A 24,019-nucleotide genomic window follows, 5' to 3' on the forward strand; every position below is an offset into this window, starting at 1 on the left:
CAAGTTTTTGGGTTGTTTTTTTTATTGCTAGGCATTTGAGTAATTTACCAAGGATGATAGCCAGGTAATTGTACATTGTTGTAAAAACAAAAAAAAAGTTATCCTTCTTCACAATCCCCTTCTTTTAAATAGCTTCAAGTACAACAATTAATATACGGAGATATTTTGTAATGAAATTAATTCATTATTTAGACCCATAAGTTTAGCATGACCACAATGACCTCCTTCAGTCAGGAAACTACTTTGGATCATCCCATAAATCCCTGGGAATTGGTCGGAACTTGCCCACGCCACAGTTCCCCCTTCTACACGCAGCTGATCTATCCAAAGGAATGGCAAAAGTCAGTGCAGTTTGGGATCAGCGGCTTCGGGAATCAACCCTGAGAAAAACCAAGAGCCGGCGACCCTGCGTCTGCCAGCAGCACACAGTGCTACACCCTGCAGTACCTGCGAAGCCGCTGTCCAATAAGTATGACTTTTATCTAGCGTTCTAACATACTGTAAGGTGTTACTGAGCAGCTTCTTCTTCTTCTTCTAGCCAGCTTTATTGCTGCTGAGCTGTGAGCTCTTTTGCAGACTGTGCCAAGGAAAAAAAAGTGGGCTGTTTTCTTCAGTTCTGAGCAGCTAAAAAGATGTGCCCGCTATTTTTGTTTTTATGGCACAGACTGCAAAAATAGCCTACAATCAAGTAACATAAAAGCCTGTGGAAAGAAGAAGAATCTTACGTTCTATTTCTAAATCTAGTAATCTCAGTACACTGACCATGTCAAGCATAATAAAAAAAAAACATTACAAGATCTCACAGTAAACATTTGCATCAATTCATTTTAATATAAAGTTTATTGACAAATATTCTATGCATATAAACATTTCAAACACCTATTCACATTTTAATGAGATAAGTAGGCCTATCATTCTTAATTAAATAGTATTTGCTGTTCTTTTGTTTTACATGCTTTGAATGTCCCTTCATCTTTTAACATTGTAACCTAAACCACCCGCAGAATGGCGGGGGATGGCAGCGAACAGATTTTGAGCCCTCAACCATAAAGAAGACAGTTCAAAGTACAAACCACTCGACATGGCTGCTCTTCGTGCATACAATGTTCGCTGCATTCAAAAGTAATTTTAAACTCAAACAAATGTATCTCTGTGCTAAAAGAGTTACCGTCTGAGATACAAAATGTAACCAACATTCAGTAATAAAAAAAATAAAATTCCTGCATTTTCAACAAAGTTTTTTTTTTAATTAAAGTGTTATGCTCGATGTGATCACTTAGTGATAGTGACAAAATCCTAAAAAATAAAAACAACTAACAGAGTGTTAAAATGTGATAAATCTTTTTTCTATTGCAGTATTACACATAAATGAATCTTTTAAAACATTGTTTACGCATTAAAAGGGTATAACATACAATAAAACTCTATTTTCTAGTGAATAGAATTCTTTGAAAGCTACATATTCAATAGAAGAAGTGTTGAGATCTCTACAAGCAGACAAGTATAACGCAAACTAGTAAGGCTAGGAGTATTTGAAAAACTTTGCTATTGTTTTAATACTTTCCAATCTGGCAATCATTTTTTCCCCTTCATAATGTATTGGCCAGTTATTTTACAGCTTTCCTTATCCGCAATCCACCCACCTCGGAGTTGCTACAGCTTATAAAGTTCCTAGGCCAACACATCTTTTCATTCAGATCTCTCCCTAGATACAGTCAAAGATCCATATCAGAGTTACTGCAGCCTGTGCCACTTCAATATTCTCTTCCTTCAGAGATTCAGAAATCTGTGGCTACTCTACTCTTTGAGACACAAGATACAGCTTTCAACTATGAAATGTAGGCCTATATAATCTATAAATAATCTATATAATCTGACAAAATACTCTCAATACAACTGTTTCAATCAATAAAACAATCAATACACCTACAACAAATTATATAATTGTTAAATGACAATAAAAGCATCAATAAAAATTTCAATACAATATAATGCAACTTAAAAAATATGATATTTATAAAATTTTATTGACAACAATCTCAATATAATTTTTGCTATAAATAAAACAATAAAGCGCTATAAATAAAACAATAAAGCGCTCCTAGGCCCCACCAAGAACAGATAATAATATAACATGTAAAATGACAATGCAAGATTTCAAGTCATGGGTTGTGAAAAGTGGGACAGGGAAGGAAGTCAAGCTTAAAAATGATGAAAAACTTCATTAGTGAAGCAAAGTAGATAGGAGCCACTGCAGTAGATATGAGCCACTGCAGTAGATATGAGCCACTACAGTAGATATAAGCCACTGCAATAGATATGAGCCACTGCAGTAGATATGAGCCACTGCAGTAGATAGGAGCCACTGCAGTAGATATGAGCCACTGCAGTAGATATGAGCCACTACAGTAGATATAAGCCACTGCAGTAGATATGAACCACTGCAATAGATATGAGCCACTGCAGTAAAAAATGAGCTACTGCAGTAGATATAAGCCATTGTGGGGTTACAAGATAAATGTTAAGTTTAAAAAAATGCTTGTAATGATTGAAAGTGAACACTCAAATAATATCATGACGAGAGTGGTTCACAGACAGAACACAATCACATCATTATGTACATGAAACTGAAATATTCTGAGAGGTAAATGCTTGGATTCCATACTGAGGGGGTCGTGAGTTTGAACCCTGATGATGATAGGGAATTAGAGCTTTAGTATTCCCTTAAGTCCACCTAACTGTAATGGGTAACAGTTGTGTAGCAACCATGGCACAAAGAGGTTCATTTAGCCCAAGTCCATGACTATTGGGGGCCTAAAAGATAATGTTTATTACTTTAAGCGTGCCATGACAGAATTGATTTTAAGAAATTCTGACTTGAGTGTCTCGAGACTTTTATTACTGTGTTACATACATTGGAATCTCTATGTAAATGCACTGATTCATGCAGAATGCCTTGATTTTTTTTGTCCTAACCTTCTAGTCACTTGTGAAGGGAGGGTGCATTGTCAAACCCGGGCCCATGGGTATCACGCTACATCACTGATGGGTAACCAACATGCATTGGGGAAGTAAAAGTAGTTAGTTAACTATCAGTCTTAGAAACAGAAGATGGCGCTGTGGCTGAGCGGTAAAGCGTTTGGTTTCTGAACCGGGGGTCCCGGGTTCGAATCCTGGTCAAGACTGGGAATATTAATTTCGGGATCTTTGGGCGCCTCTGAGTCCACCCAGCTCTAATGGGTACCTGACATTAGTTGGGGAAAAGTAAAGGCGGATGATCGTTGTGCTGGCCACATGACACCCTCGTTAACCGTAGGCCACTGAAACAGATGACCTTTACATCATCTGCCCTATTGACCACAAGGACTGAAAGGGGAACTTTACTTAGAAACATATAAATCATCTGCCCCCCTGAGATGACACTCCTTTAACACTTGTATTCAATTAAATAAGCTCTATGTTAACACAAAACATATTCCCAGCCAGGACTTCTTCACTTAGTAGTATCAATTGGATTTTTATAAATTGTGTAAACCAATTATGTAAATCAACATTACAGCCAAATAAATCAAAGGCTATAAACTATTTCCTATTTGTAACAAATTGTTGTCAAGTTAGTTTCTCCCCCCCCCCCTTCCTCTTATATTTTGCCATTATTGAACATGTTCTCACTTTCTTTAAAAAAAACAAAACGAAAAGAAAAAAAACAAACAATGGTTCTTCTAAAAACAAACATAACAAAAATAATATCAATAAAAAAAGCCATTTTTGGTGCTGTATAGGTTACAGAATTTTACATGTGTGTAAAAATTTGTCTTTGCTCAAAAAGAAACTCATTCAGATCACACTGTATCAAAATCTTCAACTATTTTCAATAATCCTTTAATAAATTCATTTTAATTAATAGTCAACCTTTCCACAGACATTCACTGCATTTACATGCTCACAGACATGCACTGAACTTACTAGCCCACTGAAATTATTATTATTATACCTTTTATATAGCACTACTTTCATGCTTATAGCACGCTCAGAGCGCTTTTGGTCCAATCTCATCTGTGGACCGTGGTTGGGGGGGGGGGGGGGGATATCTAGGAGTTGGTTTTCCACGCTGCCTTTAGGCGCTCAGTAAACACAACTCTGCCCGAGTTGGGTGTCGAGCCTCGAGCCCCCTTCTAGGTAGCCAAGCCAAGCCAAGTTCAAGCGCTTCCCAATTACTAATTTGATTTTGAAATTTTATTCTAATTAGGCAACATAGCTCATTTCCATTAGACAGGCGAATTATGCTCTCTCTCCTAGGGCAACCTAAACTGGGACACAGAGTGGTCTATATAGATCTTAGGTTTTCTTCTTATTTTTTACCTTGATATATATAGTAATATATATTTATATATTTAAATTTTATGTAATATATTTTGATGTCATAAATGTATATATCTATTAATGCTTCCAAAGTAATTCTCCTGATAAACAAATGCCTAATTTAGTTTTTGAAATAAAAAACAAATATTTCATTGAAATTATGGGATTCTACATTTGATTGAGTAATTTATACAGCTCACAAAAGAAATCCACTGCCGAGGACAGATTTAGATGGGGAAAAGAGAGTCTAAATCAACCACTGGTGGACAACGGTTATATCTATGTTGGGTGAGGCAAAATATGTAGGTTGCATCTGAGCTAAGAAGCCATATGAAATGCTGCAGTCCTCACTAATCTTTGGACTAGATGACAAGCCTTTTATATATAACTTGCAGTATGTAGATGCTGGCAGAAGTTCTCTTATGTTGTGCCAACTTGACCATTATAAGCATACTTGACTAATTACGTCTCACAACAATGCACTTGTCTCAGGTTTTGAATTTTTGTTTTCTCCAACATTATGGATATGTCTAAAATTTCAAAATACAGAATATCATAATTAAAAAAATGGAAACACTGATAATCTAGAACTAAATTTTAGTTTTATTCTTGGTCTACTTACGATTTGTTTTCTTTTAAAGGTTGACCTTCTGGCTTCCCATTCTAAAAAATGAAAGAAAAAGTTAAAGTGAAAACAATAAAAAATGCCAAAAAGTAATTGTTTACAAAAACAGATCCACTTGCTAATTTTAAAACATGTTTCTCATTTTCTTCAATATCCTTATGTTTAATCATCACTCTCATGTAGTCCTGTCTGGGGCATAGGCCAACAGCTTCCTCCAGACATCTCAGTTCTAGGCGAGTCTCTACAACTGTCATTCTGTCTTTCCCATCTGCTTTCCAAATCATAGTGCCATGTAATTCTTGGCCGTTTCCCCCTTTCTCTTGCCTTGGGCGTTCCATGTTAGGGCTTGTCTTATGATGTTGAATGCAGGCTTGCGAAGGGTGTGACCTATTCATCTCCAGCATCTCTGAAGGATATCTACTTCAATGGGCTGCTGCTTTGTTCTTTGCCACAGTTTCTCATTCGAGATCTTGTTAGGCCAGCAGATCAAAAGAATCTTCCTCAGGCAGGTATTGTTAACATTGTGTTCATGTGTATGTGTTTAATATGTGTGTATAGGCAAGAGAGTTCCATTTGAATAGTGTGTAACGTGAGTTATATGAGAGTGTGTGGTTAAAGAGTCTCAAGAATCTGGTGTTATAGCATTGATGTTATTTGTTATTTAGTGTATCATTTTATAGTTAACAGATATTGATGAATACCAGGTCTCTGCTCCATAAATTAGATTTGGCATTAGCATTACCAATGTATCAATTTTACTTTTCTTCTAAGTAATCTACAAAACTTAAAACTATAAACATTTTTATGCAATAAAATTAGACTTCTGGATTTATATAAAGAAATACTTATTTAATTAGACAAATGTTAAAACAGCCAATGTAAAGCTGATTTGAAAAAAAAGAGTCACATTTGACTTTGCTGTTTTCCTTAAGTTTTAGTTCAAATTCTGGACAATTTTAAAATCTTAGGGGGAATATTTGTGCTTATATAGTATACATTAGCAATTTAAACCTTTAAAGTTTTTTATGCACATGTCATTTACGATGCATTTCAAACTATCACAATAGTCCTAAGTTTCTAGACTTTTTCTATGTGAAATATCTAGACTTTTTCTATGTGAAATATCTAGACTTTTTCTATGTGAAATATCTAGACTTTTTCTATGTGAAATATCCAGACTTTTTCTATGTGAAATATCTAGACTTTTTCTATGTGAAATATCTAGACTTTTTATATGTGAAATATCTAGACTTTTTATATGTGAAATATCTAGACTTTTTATATGTGAAATATCTAGACTTTTTATATGTGAAATATCTAGACTTTTTATATGTGAAATATCTAGACTTTTGAGTCACTTACTGTTTCTGATTCCTCTTCCCTGCAAGAAGAAAACAAACGTTGCATTATGAATATCATTATTTTGTTTGGAAACATACATCATCCAATAAAAAAGACAAAACTTAAGGAATTAAATAATGTCTATTAATTAATGAAAATAATTCTGAAAACAATGCTGGAAAAATTAACTTGCTTATTTTGTAAAAAGTTTTGAATATTTGTAGAATTTATCTTTTAATTTCCCTTGACTTTCACATTTCAAGCCTATGTTTATTTAGAAATTAGAATATGTCCATGCCCAACCACCTTGCAGGACAGCAGAGTGTAGCGGCATACAGGGTTTGAACCCAGGAATAATGTGATAACAGTCTGAAGTAAGTAACACATGACCAAGCAACCATCTTTTATGTGTAAATAAAGCAAGGAGTTAGTCATTTAATTACAGCAGTTTCTTCAAAAGAGAAGATAATTATGTCCTACTCGTATCCATCCGATAATCTATTCATATATGTTTATTAGAACAAGTAGGTGGAACAATGTAGTTGCTCAATTTCCTAACCAAGCCATTTAATTACTAGCATAAATAAAGAATGAAAATATTATTGATTTGGATTAGGTCATTGTTAACACTTAACTTCAAGGAATAATTTGAAATGATGGTGAAGTTTGTTGTGTGTAGCGGCATACAGGGTTTGAACCCAGGAATAATGTGATAACAGTCTGAAGTAAGTAACACATGACCAAGCAACCATCTTTTATGTGTAAATAAAGCAAGGAGTTAGTCATTTAATTACAGCAGTTTCTTCAAAAGAGAAGATAATTATGTCCTACTCGTATCCATCCGATAATCTATTCATATATGTTTATTAGAACAAGTAGGTGGAACAATGTAGTTGCTCAATTTCCTAACCAAGCCATTTAATTACTAGCATAAATAAAGAATGAAAATATTATTGATTTGGATTAGGTCATTGTTAACACTTAACTTCAAGGAATAATTTGAAATGATGGTGAAGTTTGTTTCTAAAATGTTTCAAAAGTTCCTTATAATTCTGAAGATAATTACATCCATGCACACACCTTCTGCAGGATTCAAACCTGGGACCTTCGTGACCACTGAACCTCAGTCCAGAGTGAACACCACACAACCAGGCAGCCTTCTATATACTTTGAGAATTAAAGTTCACCAATCTTGGAAAGTGTGCTAATAATTTTTTTAAAAGCTGGGGTAGATCTTTATTCAATGAAATAATCGAGAGGCTTATTAAATCCTATTTAACTACTGGATTGAACTGACCTCATGAAGAAACAGATGGGGAATTCCAAAGTCATATATTTAAGACCCGCCCTCTCTAAAAAAAATTAAATTAATCCCCAACAATGACTGAGTGAACAGTGTCAGTTGATTTAAAATATTTAGTTTGCTGCTGATTCTTTCCTATCATAGACAAATCCTGCTATCTTCCTTGATTTTCCAATATGATAACCAGGCCCTATGGAATAGTGCGTTCAATTGTTTGAAAATTGGGAAATGCACAGATACTTGTTTTGTTTGATGTACACCCACTAGAGTACAAGTTTGACCAAAAGTGTAGAAAATGACAGAACACTGTTGGAACAGCTTGAAGCATACAAACTTCCACATGCCTCAGAAATAAAGAAAGAGTTGAATCAATTCCTACCTGTTCAAACAGGGACATTTTCTTTTAGATCTATAAATAAACAAATATTAAGTAAGTATGAATAAACAATTATAAAAAAATTTAATAATATTTCAAAAGTAAGGTGACAGAAAATACATGTAAATAATATTATACATGACAAGCTTTATAAGTAAAATACATAAACAACTTTTTGTATAAACCTTGTGCCCTTCCCAGTTTGACACCCTGAATATTTTAGCTACAACATTGGCCTCTTTTTTCTAAATTCTACTGCTAGGTTCACATCTATTCACAAGGATTCAATGTAGATCTTATTGTAATGTTAACTAGTTTTGTTTACACATCTTATTTTTAAATGTTCTAATGTAAATCTTATTGCAATGTCTCCTAGTTTTAACAAAGCTTATATCAACTCACTCTGTCTGGTAAAAAGTTTGTAGAGGTTATTTCTCCAACACCCAATCTTGGATCAAGCTGAAATTTTGCCCAATTATTTCTTTTACCTGACAACACATGAATCAATTAAAAATTAACCAATTAGTAAATTAACTATTGGTAATTAATCATTTTGTTTATCTCGAGCACAGACAAGAAATTGTACTTGTCTGAGGTGGTAGATAAGCTGAATTAGTCCACTTTATAGGTCGCTGCTATAAAGTAAGTTTCAAACAAACAATAGATAACTATACTGTCTTCAATTTTCATACAAACCTCACTACCAGAATGGTTAGAATGTCGGCTTGAGGAGCCTTGAGTCATAAGTTCTAATTCAGGTCATTCCCCCTTTTTAAAAAAAATAAATGCCTCTAAAAAACGATTACGGTGAAATTCCCCCAGATATCTCTTCCTTTCTCCCCTCCACTCCCCATTTTCCCACTAGTCCAGACATGTGCTAGGATCATAGCGTATTGAGATAGCTAAATGCATGAAATAGCGCAAAACAAATACAATTGATACAAATATTTGTTTGTTGTTTTACATGTTTCGGATGTTCCTTCAGAGTTGAAGATAGTTTACTTCCTAGTCCAAACCGCCCGCAGGACTACGGGAGATGTGAGCGGACAGGGTTTGAACCCTGAACCATCGATAAATTCAAACGACAGTCCAGCGCGCAAACCGCATGACCAGGCAGCCAGCCATATTTCTAATTGAACAGATTTATTGTTGTTGGTCATCATCTATTTCAAAATTAACTTCATCACTGATCCAAACTAATTGATACAACTACACTTTGTATAAGCTTTTTTTAAAAAGTATTTTTTATATTTCTTTTGTTTATGTAAATCTAATGCAAAATTCCCTTGTTTTTCATGTAAATCTTATTGCAAGGTTCCCTAGATTTTAGTATAATTCTTAATGCAATGTTCCCTAGATTTAAATGTAAATCTTATGGCAATGTTCCTTAGTGTTTACTGTAAACCTCATAGCAATGTGTTGAATGTTCTGTGAAAATTAAATACTTGTGAGGATTTTCTCCACCACATTTACAAAGGCACATGGAGGAACTCAATTCACTTGTGTTTGAGAGTGTTGAATTACATTGGCGTTATAATTCTTTAACAAGCATAAAGATATCAACTAGATTTACTTACCTCTTGAGATAGACATATAAAACAATTCCTACAATTAACAAAACTATAGCAGCGACACTGACTCCAACAACAATTTCCCATCCAGCAAACATTACTGAAACACAAAAAATATAGGAGTCTTACAGAAGTTCCAAAAGTGGAAAAGATAAAAAGCATCCAAAGCATTGATTTTAACTTTTTAACTGCTAAACTGTCATTTAGAAATAATGAGAAAAGATTAAACATTTTTATTTTCAATATATTCACTATAAAACAAAACAAAATCTAAACTAATTTCATACATTACATTTATGACAAGAAATGACTTAGCATGTGATCTGATTGCTATTAATGTCAGCATATGTTATTGTACAGTCTATCTTTAGATGTTTCAAAATCCATGGTGTAGTTCTAGTTTAATTTTAGTATGATCCTTCTTATTCAGTTATATCATGTTCTAGGTAGGGTTGGACTATAAATGAATAAATACATAAATAAATATAAATGTAAATTTTACCATCTGAATCTATCATCTCGCATTTTTTGCCTGTGTACTTAGCAGGACAGCTGAGGAGCACATGAAAGAAAGTCAAAATGTAGCTTGATCTTGAAATTGAGGTCAAACATTGAAATTGTTATAAAGTTTAGAACATGAAGGTAAAGGTGCAAGTCTGATGCAAATACTTTGTAAGTCTTAGGCTGCAAAGTCTTATTGTAGAGGTAAATGAGTAGTGGAGCCACAAGATAGAGTGGTGCCACTTGTTAAAGGGGAAGTGTGGTGGCTGAGCGGTAAAGTGTTTTTCTTATGAACCGAGGAGTTCCAGGTTTGAATCCTGGTGAAGACTGTGATTTTTAATATTTTTGGATCTTTAGGGAACCTCTGAGTCCACCCAGCTCTAATGGGTACCTGACATTAGTTAGGGAAAAGTAAAACAAGTTGGTCATTGTGCTGACCACATGACACCCTTGCTAAACAAGGGCCACAGAAACAGATGACCTATACATCATCTGACCTATAGATTGCCAAATCTGAAAGAGGTACTTTACATACTTTTTACTAGCTAAAACACCAGGTGGATAGAATTGTGAAACCAGTAAAGTTAATCATCAGCATGTGGTAATTAGTAAGATTGTGAGCTAGTTCATTAGTGGGAAGAAGGTTTTGTGTTGAAATTAATTATCAGGCTATCTTACTTTTTATATATCTAAGTGTAAGACTCAGTGAAAATATGCTCATGACCTATATAGAATTATGTACAAACTGTTATTCAGTGTAAATAAGCCATCTTGATTTAGTAACTAAGCATTGAGTTTTCATTTGAAAAATTTTTATTGTAGAGAGAAGGCTGCCTGGTCATGAGGTATGTGCTGTGCTGTCCTTCAATGGTCCCAGGTTTGAACCCTGCCCCCATCCTGAAAATAGTTCTCTTCAAGATGTTCTTAAGCACTTTTGAACAATTAAGCTAACACATGGATAAATGGATTAACCTAGAACCCATTAGTCCTGTGTTTCTGAAGGGTAGTCTCTTATTAGATATCACAAAGATAAAAGCATATTTCTTATTCTATATGCCAGGACTAGTTCTTATATATTCTCTTTCTTCCCTAGTGCCAATTGAGCTTTGGACGGGCTGCCATAATCAGCCATGAAAACCAACAACTTAGCAAAGTTTAAGTCTCTGATTAGCATGGCTAGATTTACACAAAGTTACACATAGGATGTAATTATCTTCTATTTTTGAAGGAACGTCTGTAATTTATAAGATGAGATAATCATAGAATGTAATCATCTTTATAGAAGTTCACCTACTGACAGCTTGCAAGTCTGGAGGAGCCAAACTTCACCGCATAACAAGTCCCCCCATTCCGACATGCTGCCTTCTTTAAATCTGCCGCTGTGCAGTTGAGTTTATGACTGACTGGTTTCTGTGTTGTTGTTGTTGTCTTGGTCACTTTGGGAGGTTTGGTTGTTTTTGGAGGTCTGGTTGTTTTAAGAGGTTTGGTTCTTTTGGTTGTAGTGGGTGTCGTTGATTCAGCTGGCTCTGGATCACAGTAATCTGAAGAGAATAGTATCAGACAGATGCAAGGAAGAGAGCATATGAATGTCTAAGGTCAATGATAGACATGATATTCTACATCTAAATGTTCTTATTTCTTAGAAAGTTCAATGGTGCTAGTTCTTATTTCTTAGAAAGTTAAATGGTGCTAGTTCTTATTTCCTAGAAAGTTCAATGGTGCTAGTTCTTATTTCTTAGAAAGTTCAATGGTGCTAGTTCTTATTTCCTAGAATGTTCAATGGTGCTAGTTCTTATTTCTTAGAAAGTTCAATGGTGCTAGTTCTTATTTCTTAGAAAGTTCAATGGTGCTAGTTCTTATTTCCTAGAAAGTTCAATGGTGCTAGTTCTTATTTCCTAGAAAGTTCAATGGTGCTAGTTCTTATTTCTTAGAAAGTTCAACGGTGCTAGTTTTTATTTCTTAGAAATTTCAATGGTGCTAGTTCTTATTTCTTAGAAAGTTCAATGGTGCTAGTTCTTATTTCTTAGAAAGTTCAATGGTGCTAGTTCTTATTTCTTAGAAAGTTCAATGGTGCTAGTTCAGTTTTCTTCTTCTGTCTTTCTCATGTAACGTTTCCACGAAAAGAAGAAAGAATGAAAGACTTCATGGTTATGTTTCTTCTAGCACCAGGGGGCTACCTGGTCATGTGGTATGCGCTTCTGTCATCCCTGCATCCAACCCATGCCGTCCTGGTCATGTGGTATGTGCTTCTGTCATCCCTGCATCCAACCCATGCCGTCCTGCAGGATGTTTGCAATAGGACGCAATAATCTTCTTTACAAACCCTCTATCCAGGTCGCACATTCATGGACAAAACCTGGGTGGACACATCTCGAGAACGGCTCTAACGATTTTCCTAGAAATTTGATAGCTGGTGTATATTGTTAATAAAAGAATTACTAGCTCGTCTGCCACACTGGTAAAATAGTTTGACCTCATATTTTTTTTCTGAGAAAAACAAAAAACATTTTATTTAAATTTGGCTTGAATTTAATCTTGAATAAATTACGTCGATGCTGTGTAGGCCTAAAAAATGTATCAACTAAAAAAAATTGCTATAATGAGCAGCTTACAAGAACGTGTCTTTGTAATAACTGCTGCCTGGTACTCAGAGTCTGAAAAAAAAGTGTAGTGCTCTATCACATCTATTTTTAACTGAAAAAATAACCAACTTTTTCTGGACACGTTTTGGCAAATATTTTAATTACAGGATTAATTTTTATTCGCATTAATTGGGGATCAATATTTGGCAATTAGGCCTATCTTAAGTGAGCAGAGTTTGTCTTCAATGGGTTTAGAGCAGCGGTTCTCAACCTTTTAAGCTCGGCGACCCCTTTTTACAATCCCCCACTCCCACGCGACCCCCCCCCCCATACACAAATACAGAATTGTAGGGTAGACAATAACAATCCATATTTTCAATGGTCTTAGGCGACCCCCTGGCAAATGGTCAATCGACCCCCAAAGGCGTCGCGACCCACAGGTTGAGAACCCCTGGTTTAGAGGCTGCACTTATCCCCCTTTATGTTTGGACTAACAGCCACTTACCGCCAGTACAGTCAGGCTTCCAGTCATTATTCCAGTCTTGTGTAGCAGCTAGTTGCCATAAGAGCACAGCCAGGAGTAAGATCCCTCCGTGTGGAACTAATCTCATCTTCACCACAAAGAGTAGGGTGTTTTCTACGCAGTCACAGCTAGTTATCCCCCCCTTAGGTAGTGACGGCAGCCAAGGGCTCGCCAGCGTCGGTCATTGTAGAAACTAAGACTTTTATCTCCTCATTGCAGTCCCCTGCCTCACGTTTCAATGAGATCCCAAAGTATCTGTCGACCTGCAAAGAATGGAGAAAGCCAAAACACGTGAATTGAAAGAAGCCTAATCTTCTTGGGACTAAGAGAAATTAAAAAAAAAAACAGCAGACTATCACCTTTATCCGCGATTCCAATGTTTGGCTGTTATAAAATGTTTGACATGTTTTGGATGTTTTACAAGTTTTAGATGTTTTCCATGTTTTAGATGTTTTACATGTTTTAGATGTTTTACATGTTTTAGATGTTTGACATGTTTTAGATGTTTGACATGTTTTAGATGTTTGACATGTTTTAGATATTTTCCATGTTTTAGATGTTTTACAAGTTTTAGATGTTTTACAAGTTTTAGATGTTTTCCATGTTTTAGATGTTTGACAAGTTTTAGATGTTTTACATGTTTTAGATGTTTTACAAGTTTTAGATGTTTGACAATTTTTAGATGTTTTCCATGTTTTAGATGTTTGACATTTTTTAGATGTTTGACAAGTTTTAGATGTTTTCCATGTTTTAGATGTTTTCCATGTTTTAGATGTTTGACATTTTTTTTAGATGTTTTACAAGTTTTAGATGTTTTCCATGTTTGACATTTTTTTAGATGTTTGACAAGTTTTAGATGTTTTCCATGTTTTAGATGTTTGACATGTTTTAGATGTTTTCCATGTTTTAGATGTTTTAGATGTTTGACATGTTTTAGATGTTTGACATTTTTTAGATGTTTGACATTTTTTAGATGTTTTCCATGTTTTAGATGTTTTAGATGTTTTCCATGTTTTAGATGTTTGACATTTTTTTTAGATGTTTTACAAGTTTTAGATGTTTTCCATGTTTGACATTTTTTAGATGTTTGACAAGTTTTAGATGTTTTCCATGTTTTAGATGTTTGACATGTTTTAGATGTTTTCCATGTTTTAGATGTTTTAGATGTTTGACATGTTTTAGATGTTTGACATTTTTTAGATGTTTTCCATGTTTTAGATGTTTGACAATTTTTAGATGTTTTCCATGTTTTAGATGTTTGACATTTTTAAGATGTTTTACAAGTTTTAGATGTTTTAGATGTTTGACATGTTTTAGATGTTTTCCATGTTTTAGATGTTTGACATGTTTTAGATGTTTGACATGTCTTAGATGTTTGACATGTTTTAGATGTTTGACATGTTTTAGATGTTTTCCATGTTTTAGATGTTTGACATGTTTTAGTTGTTTGACATGTTTTAGATGTTTGACATGTTTTAGATGTTTGACATGTTTTAGATGTTTTCCATGTTTTAGATGTTTGACATGTTTTAGATGTTTGACATGTTTTAGATGTTTGACATTTTTTAGATGTTTGACAAGTTTTAGATGTTTGGCGTGTTTTAGATGTTTGACATGTTTTAGATGTTTGACATGTTTTAGATGTTTGGCGTGTTTCGGATGTTTTACAAGTTTCAAATTTCCCTTCAGAGTTGAAGATAATCTACTTCCAAATCCAAACCTCCCGCAGGGCGACAGGGGATGGCAGCTGGCAGGGTATAAACCCGAAACCATCGAGACGACCGAACGACAGTCGTGCGCGCACACTGCACGACCAGTCACATCTCGTGGGCGCGTATCTCAAAACATCGAAAGTGTACTTGTACTTCTACTACGCGTGTTACTTTGATTAAAATTTGTTGTACTGTGCTGTTAGCAGTTTGACATCCACTGGAATCCATGAGCAATAAAGGCAGTAAAATGGAAAGTGTCTGAGTCTAGATCTAATTATTAATAGCAAGAGGAATATTTCTAAAAAACCTCAGTGGATACAGAAACGAACTCCTGCTTTGCGGAAATGCGAGTAGCTTTTGTTGTAGAATAAACCCAGCCCATCTTTCTTGAGGGTAAGGACTAATTGTCCAGATATTGTAAAAAAAAAAGCTTACACATTATTTGGACGCTCGTGGAGCGACGGTGCAAACGAGTAAATGGCTATACGTAATTAGACATAAACTCTTGCTAAGTCATTGGTTATCCTGGCTGACTCATGCAACCCGTTCCATGCTGTACTGGCCCCAGGGAAGAAACAATGCATTTAAATGTGTTTCTTTGTTCACGTTCTCTGTCTCACCCCTTCTTCCCCAGGCGTCTAATGTAGATGTACAAATTAAATATGCATAGGAACATTGGCCAATGCATAAGCAAAGTACAGATCTAAACGCCCAAAGTGCCAATGTACACATGAAGTAAAACACGATATGTATAACTTGAGGACAAGTACAGCTCCATTCAAAGCCAATACATCTAAACATCTAGATGTTTTTCTTTTTAGATATTTCCTCTAAGCTGTGAGTGTCGGAGTCGAAAGATACGAAGCAAGGAGAGTGGCCAGGGCGATAGAGCGCTGAGAGAAGAAGCAGGCCTATCTGCGACTGACCAAACCTACCCATGCCACGTGTGCGGCCGGCTTTTTTAAGGCGAGGATTGGACCTTACAGTCATCTTCGAGTCCATAGGAAATGAGAAATGTGCTCATCTTCGACCTCGAAGGATGAGCTAGATTAGATATTGCTGCCTAGTCGTGAGGTATGCGCTCTGGACTGTCCTTCAATGGTCACGATGGTCCCTGATTCAAACCAATCCCCAGCCATCCTGCTGGAGGTTTTGATCTAGGATGTAATGATCTTCAAATCAAAAACCGTAATGTGTAAACCAAACAATCTAAATACCTGGGTATAGATGGAAATATAACGCCGAAATGTGTAGTTCTGTAGGTTCTTACGTGAAGGCGCAAGGTACACACATGTATACAATGACTTGTACACATTAATACTATCAAGCAGCATGTACACATTTCACTAGCGTTAAATCCAGGACATCACAGCACAAGGACTTTATGACCTGACCGTCTCGGCAGAAGTGTGAAGGGACAGACATTTTGTCTACACCAGGTTTTGGGGGGGGGGGGGCATGTACCCCCGACTCAACGCTGTTTGTGCAACAATGTTATATTAAATTACACGAACATTTGAATTTGGGGGGTTGGTGGTAGGTCACTTTGACTTTATTTATGTTTATTTAAAACAGAAACACCCACCCCTTTCACCCAGACAATCCTATTATCTCGTAGTAGAAGCATTTCAAGATATGAATCGAAACAGGGCTCCATTAGCTCTATAAGAAGTTTTTGTTCCAGAAAGGGGAGTTCAGCAGCCTGATATAACGGAACATCTTCTTCGTTCCCTATATAACGGAACAATACCAAGGCATTACATGTTTTGTTTTAACATAAGCAGCAACTATCTCCCCTTGAAGAAAGATTGGACAGCTCATGGGAGATAACTTACCAGAAAAGTTGTTTGCTGCTAGAGTTTGAGAAGGGAAGGATAACTCTAGGAAATAATGAATGAAAACAATCCGAAATAAATGTTGAATTAACTTCCAAACTGTCACTTGGTGATCCAGACCTTCCGGTTCTATAATGAGTCCGAAGATGAGTGAGGAATGCAGTATATCCCGTGGCTCGCAGCCCCAGCTGTGACCTACATATTTTGCCACATCCAGGGGAAGCATATCCATGGTCCGCAGGTGGTCGATTTAGAATTTCTTTTCGCCGTCTGCGTTTGTCCTCGGCAGCGAATTTTCTTTTGGTCTGTATCCCGTGTCCTTCGTGAGTGACCTCCAGCTGTCTCGTTCTGAAGCCGCATGCAGCCAGGTGCTCTCTTCTATGTCAGCTAAGTTGACGCCTAAGCTGGTCTTTAAAGCGTTTCCGTGGGGCGCCTCTGTTACGTCAACCACCTTTTAGCTCACAAAAAAAAAAAAAAAGACTGCCCTTGGCATAAGTTCGTCTCCCATACGGGACACGTGCCCTGCCCAGCGTAACTGTCGGACCATAAAAGTCCCTCTATACTAGTCTATACTGTTCATACCGGCGTTTGCACAGGATATCGCTGATTGTAGTGCTGTCTTGCCACGTATGTCCATGATGGAGCGCAAGCATTTTTGGTGAAAGCGCTCAAGTAGTCCGTACAGAGCCATATAGTTCTACAGTCACGTGACATTTGTTGGGCAATTAAAAAAAAAGAGGAGAAAAGAATTGGAAAAGGATTATTTCTTAAGACACATCGCAACAAAATATGCCATCAGGAGGAGTGTCCCAAAAGGTCCAACATTGCCATTGGACATATAGATATGAAGCTGGGTGCTGAAACAAATTTTAACGCACTACATTCTCTTATTTTAAAAAACTTGGTCTCCGGTGCTGCTGTTCATCTATGTTTAACTCTTTCTCTCCGTAATTATTTACCACATTATGGTGGAATCAACGCTGGTAGCGTCAGTTAGGAGAGAAAGAGTTAATATGTATTGTCATTGAAACAAGCAAAATAAAATAAAAAAATCTTAAAAAAAAAATAGAATGCATTGATAAAGAAAAGACCCATTAATCAACGCCATTTATCTCAATATTGCAGGAATAAACTCCCTTTTTCTATATATTTTTTTATTGATTCATGCATTGTCATCGACTATAAATTATGCAAAATTTTAACTTGATCCGAGAATGGGAAGTGGGAGAAAAAAAAACGTGTATGTAACGTAATAAGGGAAATAACTTCACATTTACAGCTACTTCTCTCAAAAAGTTTTTTAAAAATTGTTTCCTATTTTGTTCGGTTCAAGAAATAATTGTGTACAGCTTCAACAACAAATAATTGTGTACAGCTTCAACAACAAATAATTGTGTACAGTTTCAACAACAAATAATTGTGTACAGTTTCAACAACAAATAATTGTGTACAGCTTCAACAACAAATAATTGTGTACAGCTTCAACAACAAATAATTGTGTACAGTTTCAACAACAAATAATTGTGTACAGCTTCAACAACAAATAATTGTGTACAGTTTCAAGAACAAATAATTGTGTACAGCTTCAACAACAAATAATTGTGTACAGTTTCAAGAACAAATAATTGTGTACAGTTTCAACAACAAATAATTGTGTACAGCTTCAACAACAAATAAATTGTGTACAGCTTCAACAACAAATAATTGTGTACAGTTTCAACAACAAATAATAGTGTACAGTTTCAACAACAAATAATTGTGTACAGTTTCAACAACAAATAAATTGTGTACAGTTTCAACAACAAATAATTGTGTACAGTTTCAACAACAAATAATTGTGTACAGTTTCAACTTGATCCGAGAATGAGAAGTGAGAGAAATTAACCGAGTACAAAAAAAATTGTACCAGACCGAATGAGATGATATAAGGTTTGTACACAGTTTCAAAAACTTTATTTACACTAAGTTGGCTGCCTGGTCGTGCGGTTTGCGCGCTGAACTGTCGTTCGAATTTATCGACGGTCGAGGGTTCAAGCCCTGCCCGCTCCCATCCCCCGTCGTCCTGCGGGAGGTTTGGACTAGGAAGTTAAACTATCTTCAACTCTGAAGGAACATCCGAAACAATGTAAAACAAAAACTGGCCGCCAGGTTACTTTGGAATTTGGGTTGTGGGGCTATATTCAGACTCTCTTCTCCAGCATCCCTTCAAGCAAACAATGACGTGTTGCTAATTCCAGCGCCAGCGTGATAGCACCATCGCTAAAAGAACCCATAACACCGTTATCTCTTTCCATGACAAGCCTACCAAGTCTGCACATGTAGGAATCTATTTATCATCCCAACTTAGTTTTCTCCCCTTCCCCTGTCAATAATTAATGAAAAAAATAAACCTAGACAAAAAAACCTAGAACCCAATTTTTTGTGTATTGTACCGGTGTGTAACTCAGTAGCCATTATTGTATTAATTAAATTAGTCGAACCACATGCACACAACAGGGGCAGTTCTTTTTTTTTTTTTCACCTCGTTTTCTCCGCGGATTAATGTCATTAAAAACTCTTGCAGCAGAAGGGCGCCGCCACTGGGAGATGACTCAGTCCCTCACCTCCAGCTCTTCAAAACGGGAGATCAAAAAGATCAGCGCTGATTAAAACAGTGCCTCGTTAGTTAATTAGATCAGGCAAGGGAGAGAACTGCGATCTACTAGGACGAGTTCACCCCCTGCTAAATAGGTTGGTTAATGGAGCTACTATTTAAAAAAGCTTTTATAAAAACAGACAACGCATCTAACAGTAATGCTGTCGATTAGATAGACACACCTTTATTACTCCATATGCCCCTCAGAGAGCCCTGCGCTCAATAGACTCAACGCTTTTAGTGGTGCCACGTTTCGCCCTCAAAAGCTACGGTCTGCGGGCTTTTTCAGTGCACGGACCAAAGGTTTGGTACTCACTTTCACTCCCCATTGAACTTAGACAACATGCTTCACCACTTTCAAGAAGAACATTAAGATCTACCTGTTTAAAACTTTTTATAGACTAGTTTGTCAGTTTAGCTGTCGTGTCTGTGTTTGTAATGTTATTACAGCGCCTTGAGCCGACATTTTGTTTGTTAACAGCGCTTTATAAATAAAATTATTATTATTATTATTATTATTATTATAAAATCTGCAAACAATACCACTACTTCATCTAGCCTGATCTAGCCAGATTTTCGCTGCTTAGCTCTCGAATGTAAGTAATATGCCGGTATAAAATAAATAAATTACTTCACTGCAAAGTGTTCAAAGAATGAAACAAACTCTAAACATTCATGTTTTATAGGTTAGTGAGAAAAAAAGAGAAAAATAAAGGTCAGTATCGAACACACGACATCGGGTTTATTAGCGCAACGCTCTATCGACTTAGCTAACCAGACATAAATACCATGTGAGAAAATTTGACGTCAAAATAAATGGTGCAATTTTTACTTGATTTGTATTCTTGACTTGATTTGTATTGTTGACTTGATTTATACTGTTGACTTGATTTGTTTTGTTGACTTGATTTATATTGGTGACTTGATTTGTTTTGTTGACTTGATTTATATTGTTGACTTGATTTGTATTGTTGACTTGATTTATATTGTTGACTTGATTTGTATTTTTGACTTGATTTGTATTGTTGACTTGATTTGTATTGTTGAATTGATTTATATTGTTGACTTGATTTGTTTTGTTGACTTGATTTGTTTTGTTGACTTGATTTGTTTTGCTGACTCGATTTATATTGTTGACTTGATTTGTTTTGTTGACTTGATTTATATTGTTGACTTGATTTGTTTTGTTGACTTGATTTATATTGTTGACTTGATTTGTTTTGTTGACTTGATATATATTGTTGACTTGATTTATATTGTTGACTTGATTTGCATTGTTGACTTGATTTGTTTTGTTGACTTGATTTGCATTGTTGACTTGATTTGTGTTGTTGACTGGATTTGTGTTGTTGACTTGATTTGTATTGCTGACTTGATTTGTGTTGTTGACTGGATTTGTTTTGTTGACTTGATTTGTTTTGTTGACTTGAGTCTTCTCCCCTTCCACGTTTTGATTCTAAGAAAAGTGTGAGCTAAAAGTAGGAATTGAAAAAACAGCAAGTGTGTGACCCCTCGATGACCTGCTAACTACTGGCAAAAAATACGTAAACTCAAAACTCTATGGCCAGATCACAAGGTCCACAGGGCTCGAAAAGACCTTCCTTCAAGGAACAGTACCAGGAAGTCAGAGGAAGCGATGGGAAGAAATATGTGTAAAAGAATCCAGACAGACAGACGGAGTGAGTTATATAAGATGTGAACATAGAAATAAATAAATATAGACTGGCCGATAAAAGAGTTTTATGAAACGAAAATTTGTGACTTGCAATTTTGTGTAGGCTACTTTATTATACAGCAGTGTAGTTTTGTTTAATCTCTAAGACTGAAGATCATGCAACTTTTCAGAATGCGGAAATCCGACAACAATAGATATACATGTTTTCAAGTTACATGAAGTTATTTCCTTTTTCCAGTCTATATCTATGTATGTCTATGGCTGTTTAACAAAGAGCAGATTACCGCGATCAACTTAAGCAGAAAATCCCTATCAATACATTATTAATTAGATTTAGATTACTTCGCTGACCCCATCAGGTCATACACTCTACTACTTACTGTTTATTTTAAGACTTCAAGCGACGTAACTTGTCCAATGTATGAATGCTATTTTCTCACGATGCCCCACAGTAATTTAAATAGTAGTTACACACCAACGATGGTCAAAGATTGTTGTGTTGACAGCTCAGGTCACTAATCCTTGAAATACTTTTGGCGCACCCCCCTCGACAACTCCCCCATAATTACATTGACAGCAAGTGGTACGGGTAGGAGTGCAGTTATTTACGCCATCGATGGGTCATTACAGGGTTGCTACAGCTTGAGTATTTTCACCAGATCCGGGTGAATATGCAGTAGTATTACGCCGCTAAATAGTTTGAAGTAAACACAACCTTAATAAGTTTTAAAATGGTTTATATTTATTTTCGTAGACAATCTCTCTCTAGGAAAAACAATAAGACATTGAGATGCTATCCCTGTATGAAGTATAACATTTATAATGCTATCCCTGTATGAAGTATAACATTTATAATGCTATCCCTGTATGAAGTATAACATTTATAATGCTATCCCTGTATGAAGTATAACATTTAGATGCTATCCCTGTATGAAGTATAACATTGAGATGCTATCCCTGTATAAAGTATAACATTGAGATGCTATCCCTGTATGAAGTATAACATTTAGATGTTATCCCTGTATGAAGTATAACATTGAGATGCTATCCCTGTATAAAGTATAACATTGAGATGCTATCCATGTATAAAGTATAACATTGAGATGCTATCCCTGTATAAAGTATAACATTGAGATGCTATCCATGTATAAAGTATAACATTGAGATGCTATCCATGTATAAAGTATAACATTGAGATGATATCCATGAATGAATTATAACATTTAGATGCTATCCCTGTATGAAGTATAACATTTATAATGCTATCCATGAATGAATTATAACATTTAGATGCTATCCCTGTATGAAGTATAACATTTATAATGCTATCCATGAATGAATTATAACATTTAGATGCTATCCCTGTATGAAGTATAACATTTACATGCTATCCCTGTATGAAGTATAACATTTACATGCTATCCCTGTATGAAGTATAACAATAAGAATTTATCCCTCAAATAAATAAATGAAAATGCTAAATAGACTCCCTACAGAAAAGTGAGAGACTAGACGCTAGACTACATAGAAACAAACATCAGCCATTCTCTGGTGCAGCCTACGTTTCCTTAGTCTGTTCAACAAGAAACACAATACTTACGAAAGCCTAGAAAGATTTTAGAAAAAAAAAAATCACCCTTTGGGTCAGGATTTTGTGTTTTTACCATCATGGAAGAGATACAAGACACCGATAGCAAAGACAAACAGACACAAAAAACTCTTTTGTTCCCCTGGCAATCAAATCATTAAATACAATTCAGCTGATATAAACATTTCACATGTAAATTATGAGTGAGTCTGAGTTGGGAATGCATATATTGGTTTTCTATAGTTATAATGTTTTGTTTGGTGTAATGAACACATTGTAAGACAAAATTCCTTTTGGATAATAAAGAGTATTATTATAATTATTATATTTAGGCCTTTATACATACATATACAGCGAAAATGCTCTTTATTTTTCTCTTTTTTTCATGTTTTACATATCAGGGATTTTTTATGAGCCATTCTGGGGCTTTCTGGAAAAAACCCACGGGCTACCTGGACGAGTCATGCTTAGGCTGTTTCCATTAAGACAGTTCCACAACAATACTGTCATAAAAACACCCCCCACCTCCTCCCCCCACCAGGACCTAGCGTGTCTCGCGATATGTCACATTCCTCACCTACCCGTGTTGAATTCTTCATGCGTGGCGCTTCACGCATGTACTAGTGTAGGGAGTTAGAGAGGACTTGGGGTAGGGGGCGTACTGCGCCATGTCTGGTCATTCTGGTTTATCCCTGAATCACAACCTACTTCCACCACCCCGCTCCCACAGCTCACGCGGCGGTTCTATTATGTATGATCCGCCTACAAACATCCACTATTTTGAAACATGCTCAAGAATTGACCCCGTACTTTACAGGAGTGGAGTCAATGAGTGTACAGAACCAGCCAGAATTAGGGTTTCAATAAAAAGAATATTTAAAAAAAAATCAAACTAGAACATAAAAAACAAGTGCTATTTAACATTGGTACAATCAATATTAGAATATGCGTCCTGTGTTTTGGACCCCTCAACTCAAGAAAACACACAGAAACTATAAAATAGAGCAGTGAGATTTATAACAAAGAAATATTCTAATTTGACTTGAGTGACACCAAATCACCCGATTAGGAAACACTTGCAAACAGAAGACTAAAAAGTAAAGTAGCAATAATACATAGAACACTGAAACATATCTCACAAATACAAAACCTAATAAAATACCCAGAAAGACTTAGAGATAGAGACACATTTCTTATGCCATATGCTAGGACTGATTCGTACAAGTGCTCCTACTTCCTAGTGCTATTATGGTATGGGTTACCTAAACAAGCTAGGAAAACCAAAGGCCTATCAGAGTTTAATAATTAACATGTGGGACTAGATTAACGCATGAATACGCAATACGTAATAATCTTTACTTTAGAATGAAAATATTTGATTTATAAGATT

At 35.7% G+C, this 24,019-nt stretch overlaps 1 protein-coding gene across 3 annotated transcripts in view; it reads right to left on the minus strand.

Moving 5' to 3' along the window:
- Nucleotides 1-24,019, minus strand: part of LOC106062823 (pro-neuregulin-3, membrane-bound isoform-like) — a 41,171-nt gene continuing 17,152 nt past the window's right edge. Inside the window, exons 1-9 of one of the 3 annotated variants that reach the window (XM_056018718.1) lie at nt 21,422-21,743; nt 13,167-13,447; nt 11,374-11,620; nt 10,081-10,130; nt 9,585-9,678; nt 8,011-8,040; nt 6,350-6,368; nt 4,985-5,025; nt 1-4,892 (exon numbers count right to left, since the gene is read on the minus strand). In XM_056018718.1, coding sequence (XP_055874693.1) covers nt 4,832-4,892; nt 4,985-5,025; nt 6,350-6,368; nt 8,011-8,040; nt 9,585-9,678; nt 10,081-10,130; nt 11,374-11,620; nt 13,167-13,272 — 648 coding nt within the window. In that variant the 5' untranslated portion in view covers nt 13,273-13,447; nt 21,422-21,743 and the 3' untranslated portion in view covers nt 1-4,831. Of the gene's footprint in view, nt 4,893-4,984; nt 5,026-6,349; nt 6,369-8,010; nt 8,041-9,584; nt 9,679-10,080; nt 10,131-11,373; nt 11,621-13,166; nt 13,448-16,113; nt 16,259-21,421; nt 21,744-24,019 lie in introns of those variants that run through there. The other 2 variants (XM_056018717.1, XM_056018716.1) reach the window with 2 other exon arrangements.

Source organism: Biomphalaria glabrata, chromosome 2 (assembly GCF_947242115.1).
Source record: "Biomphalaria glabrata chromosome 2, xgBioGlab47.1, whole genome shotgun sequence".
NCBI lineage: Eukaryota > Metazoa > Mollusca > Gastropoda > Planorbidae > Biomphalaria > Biomphalaria glabrata.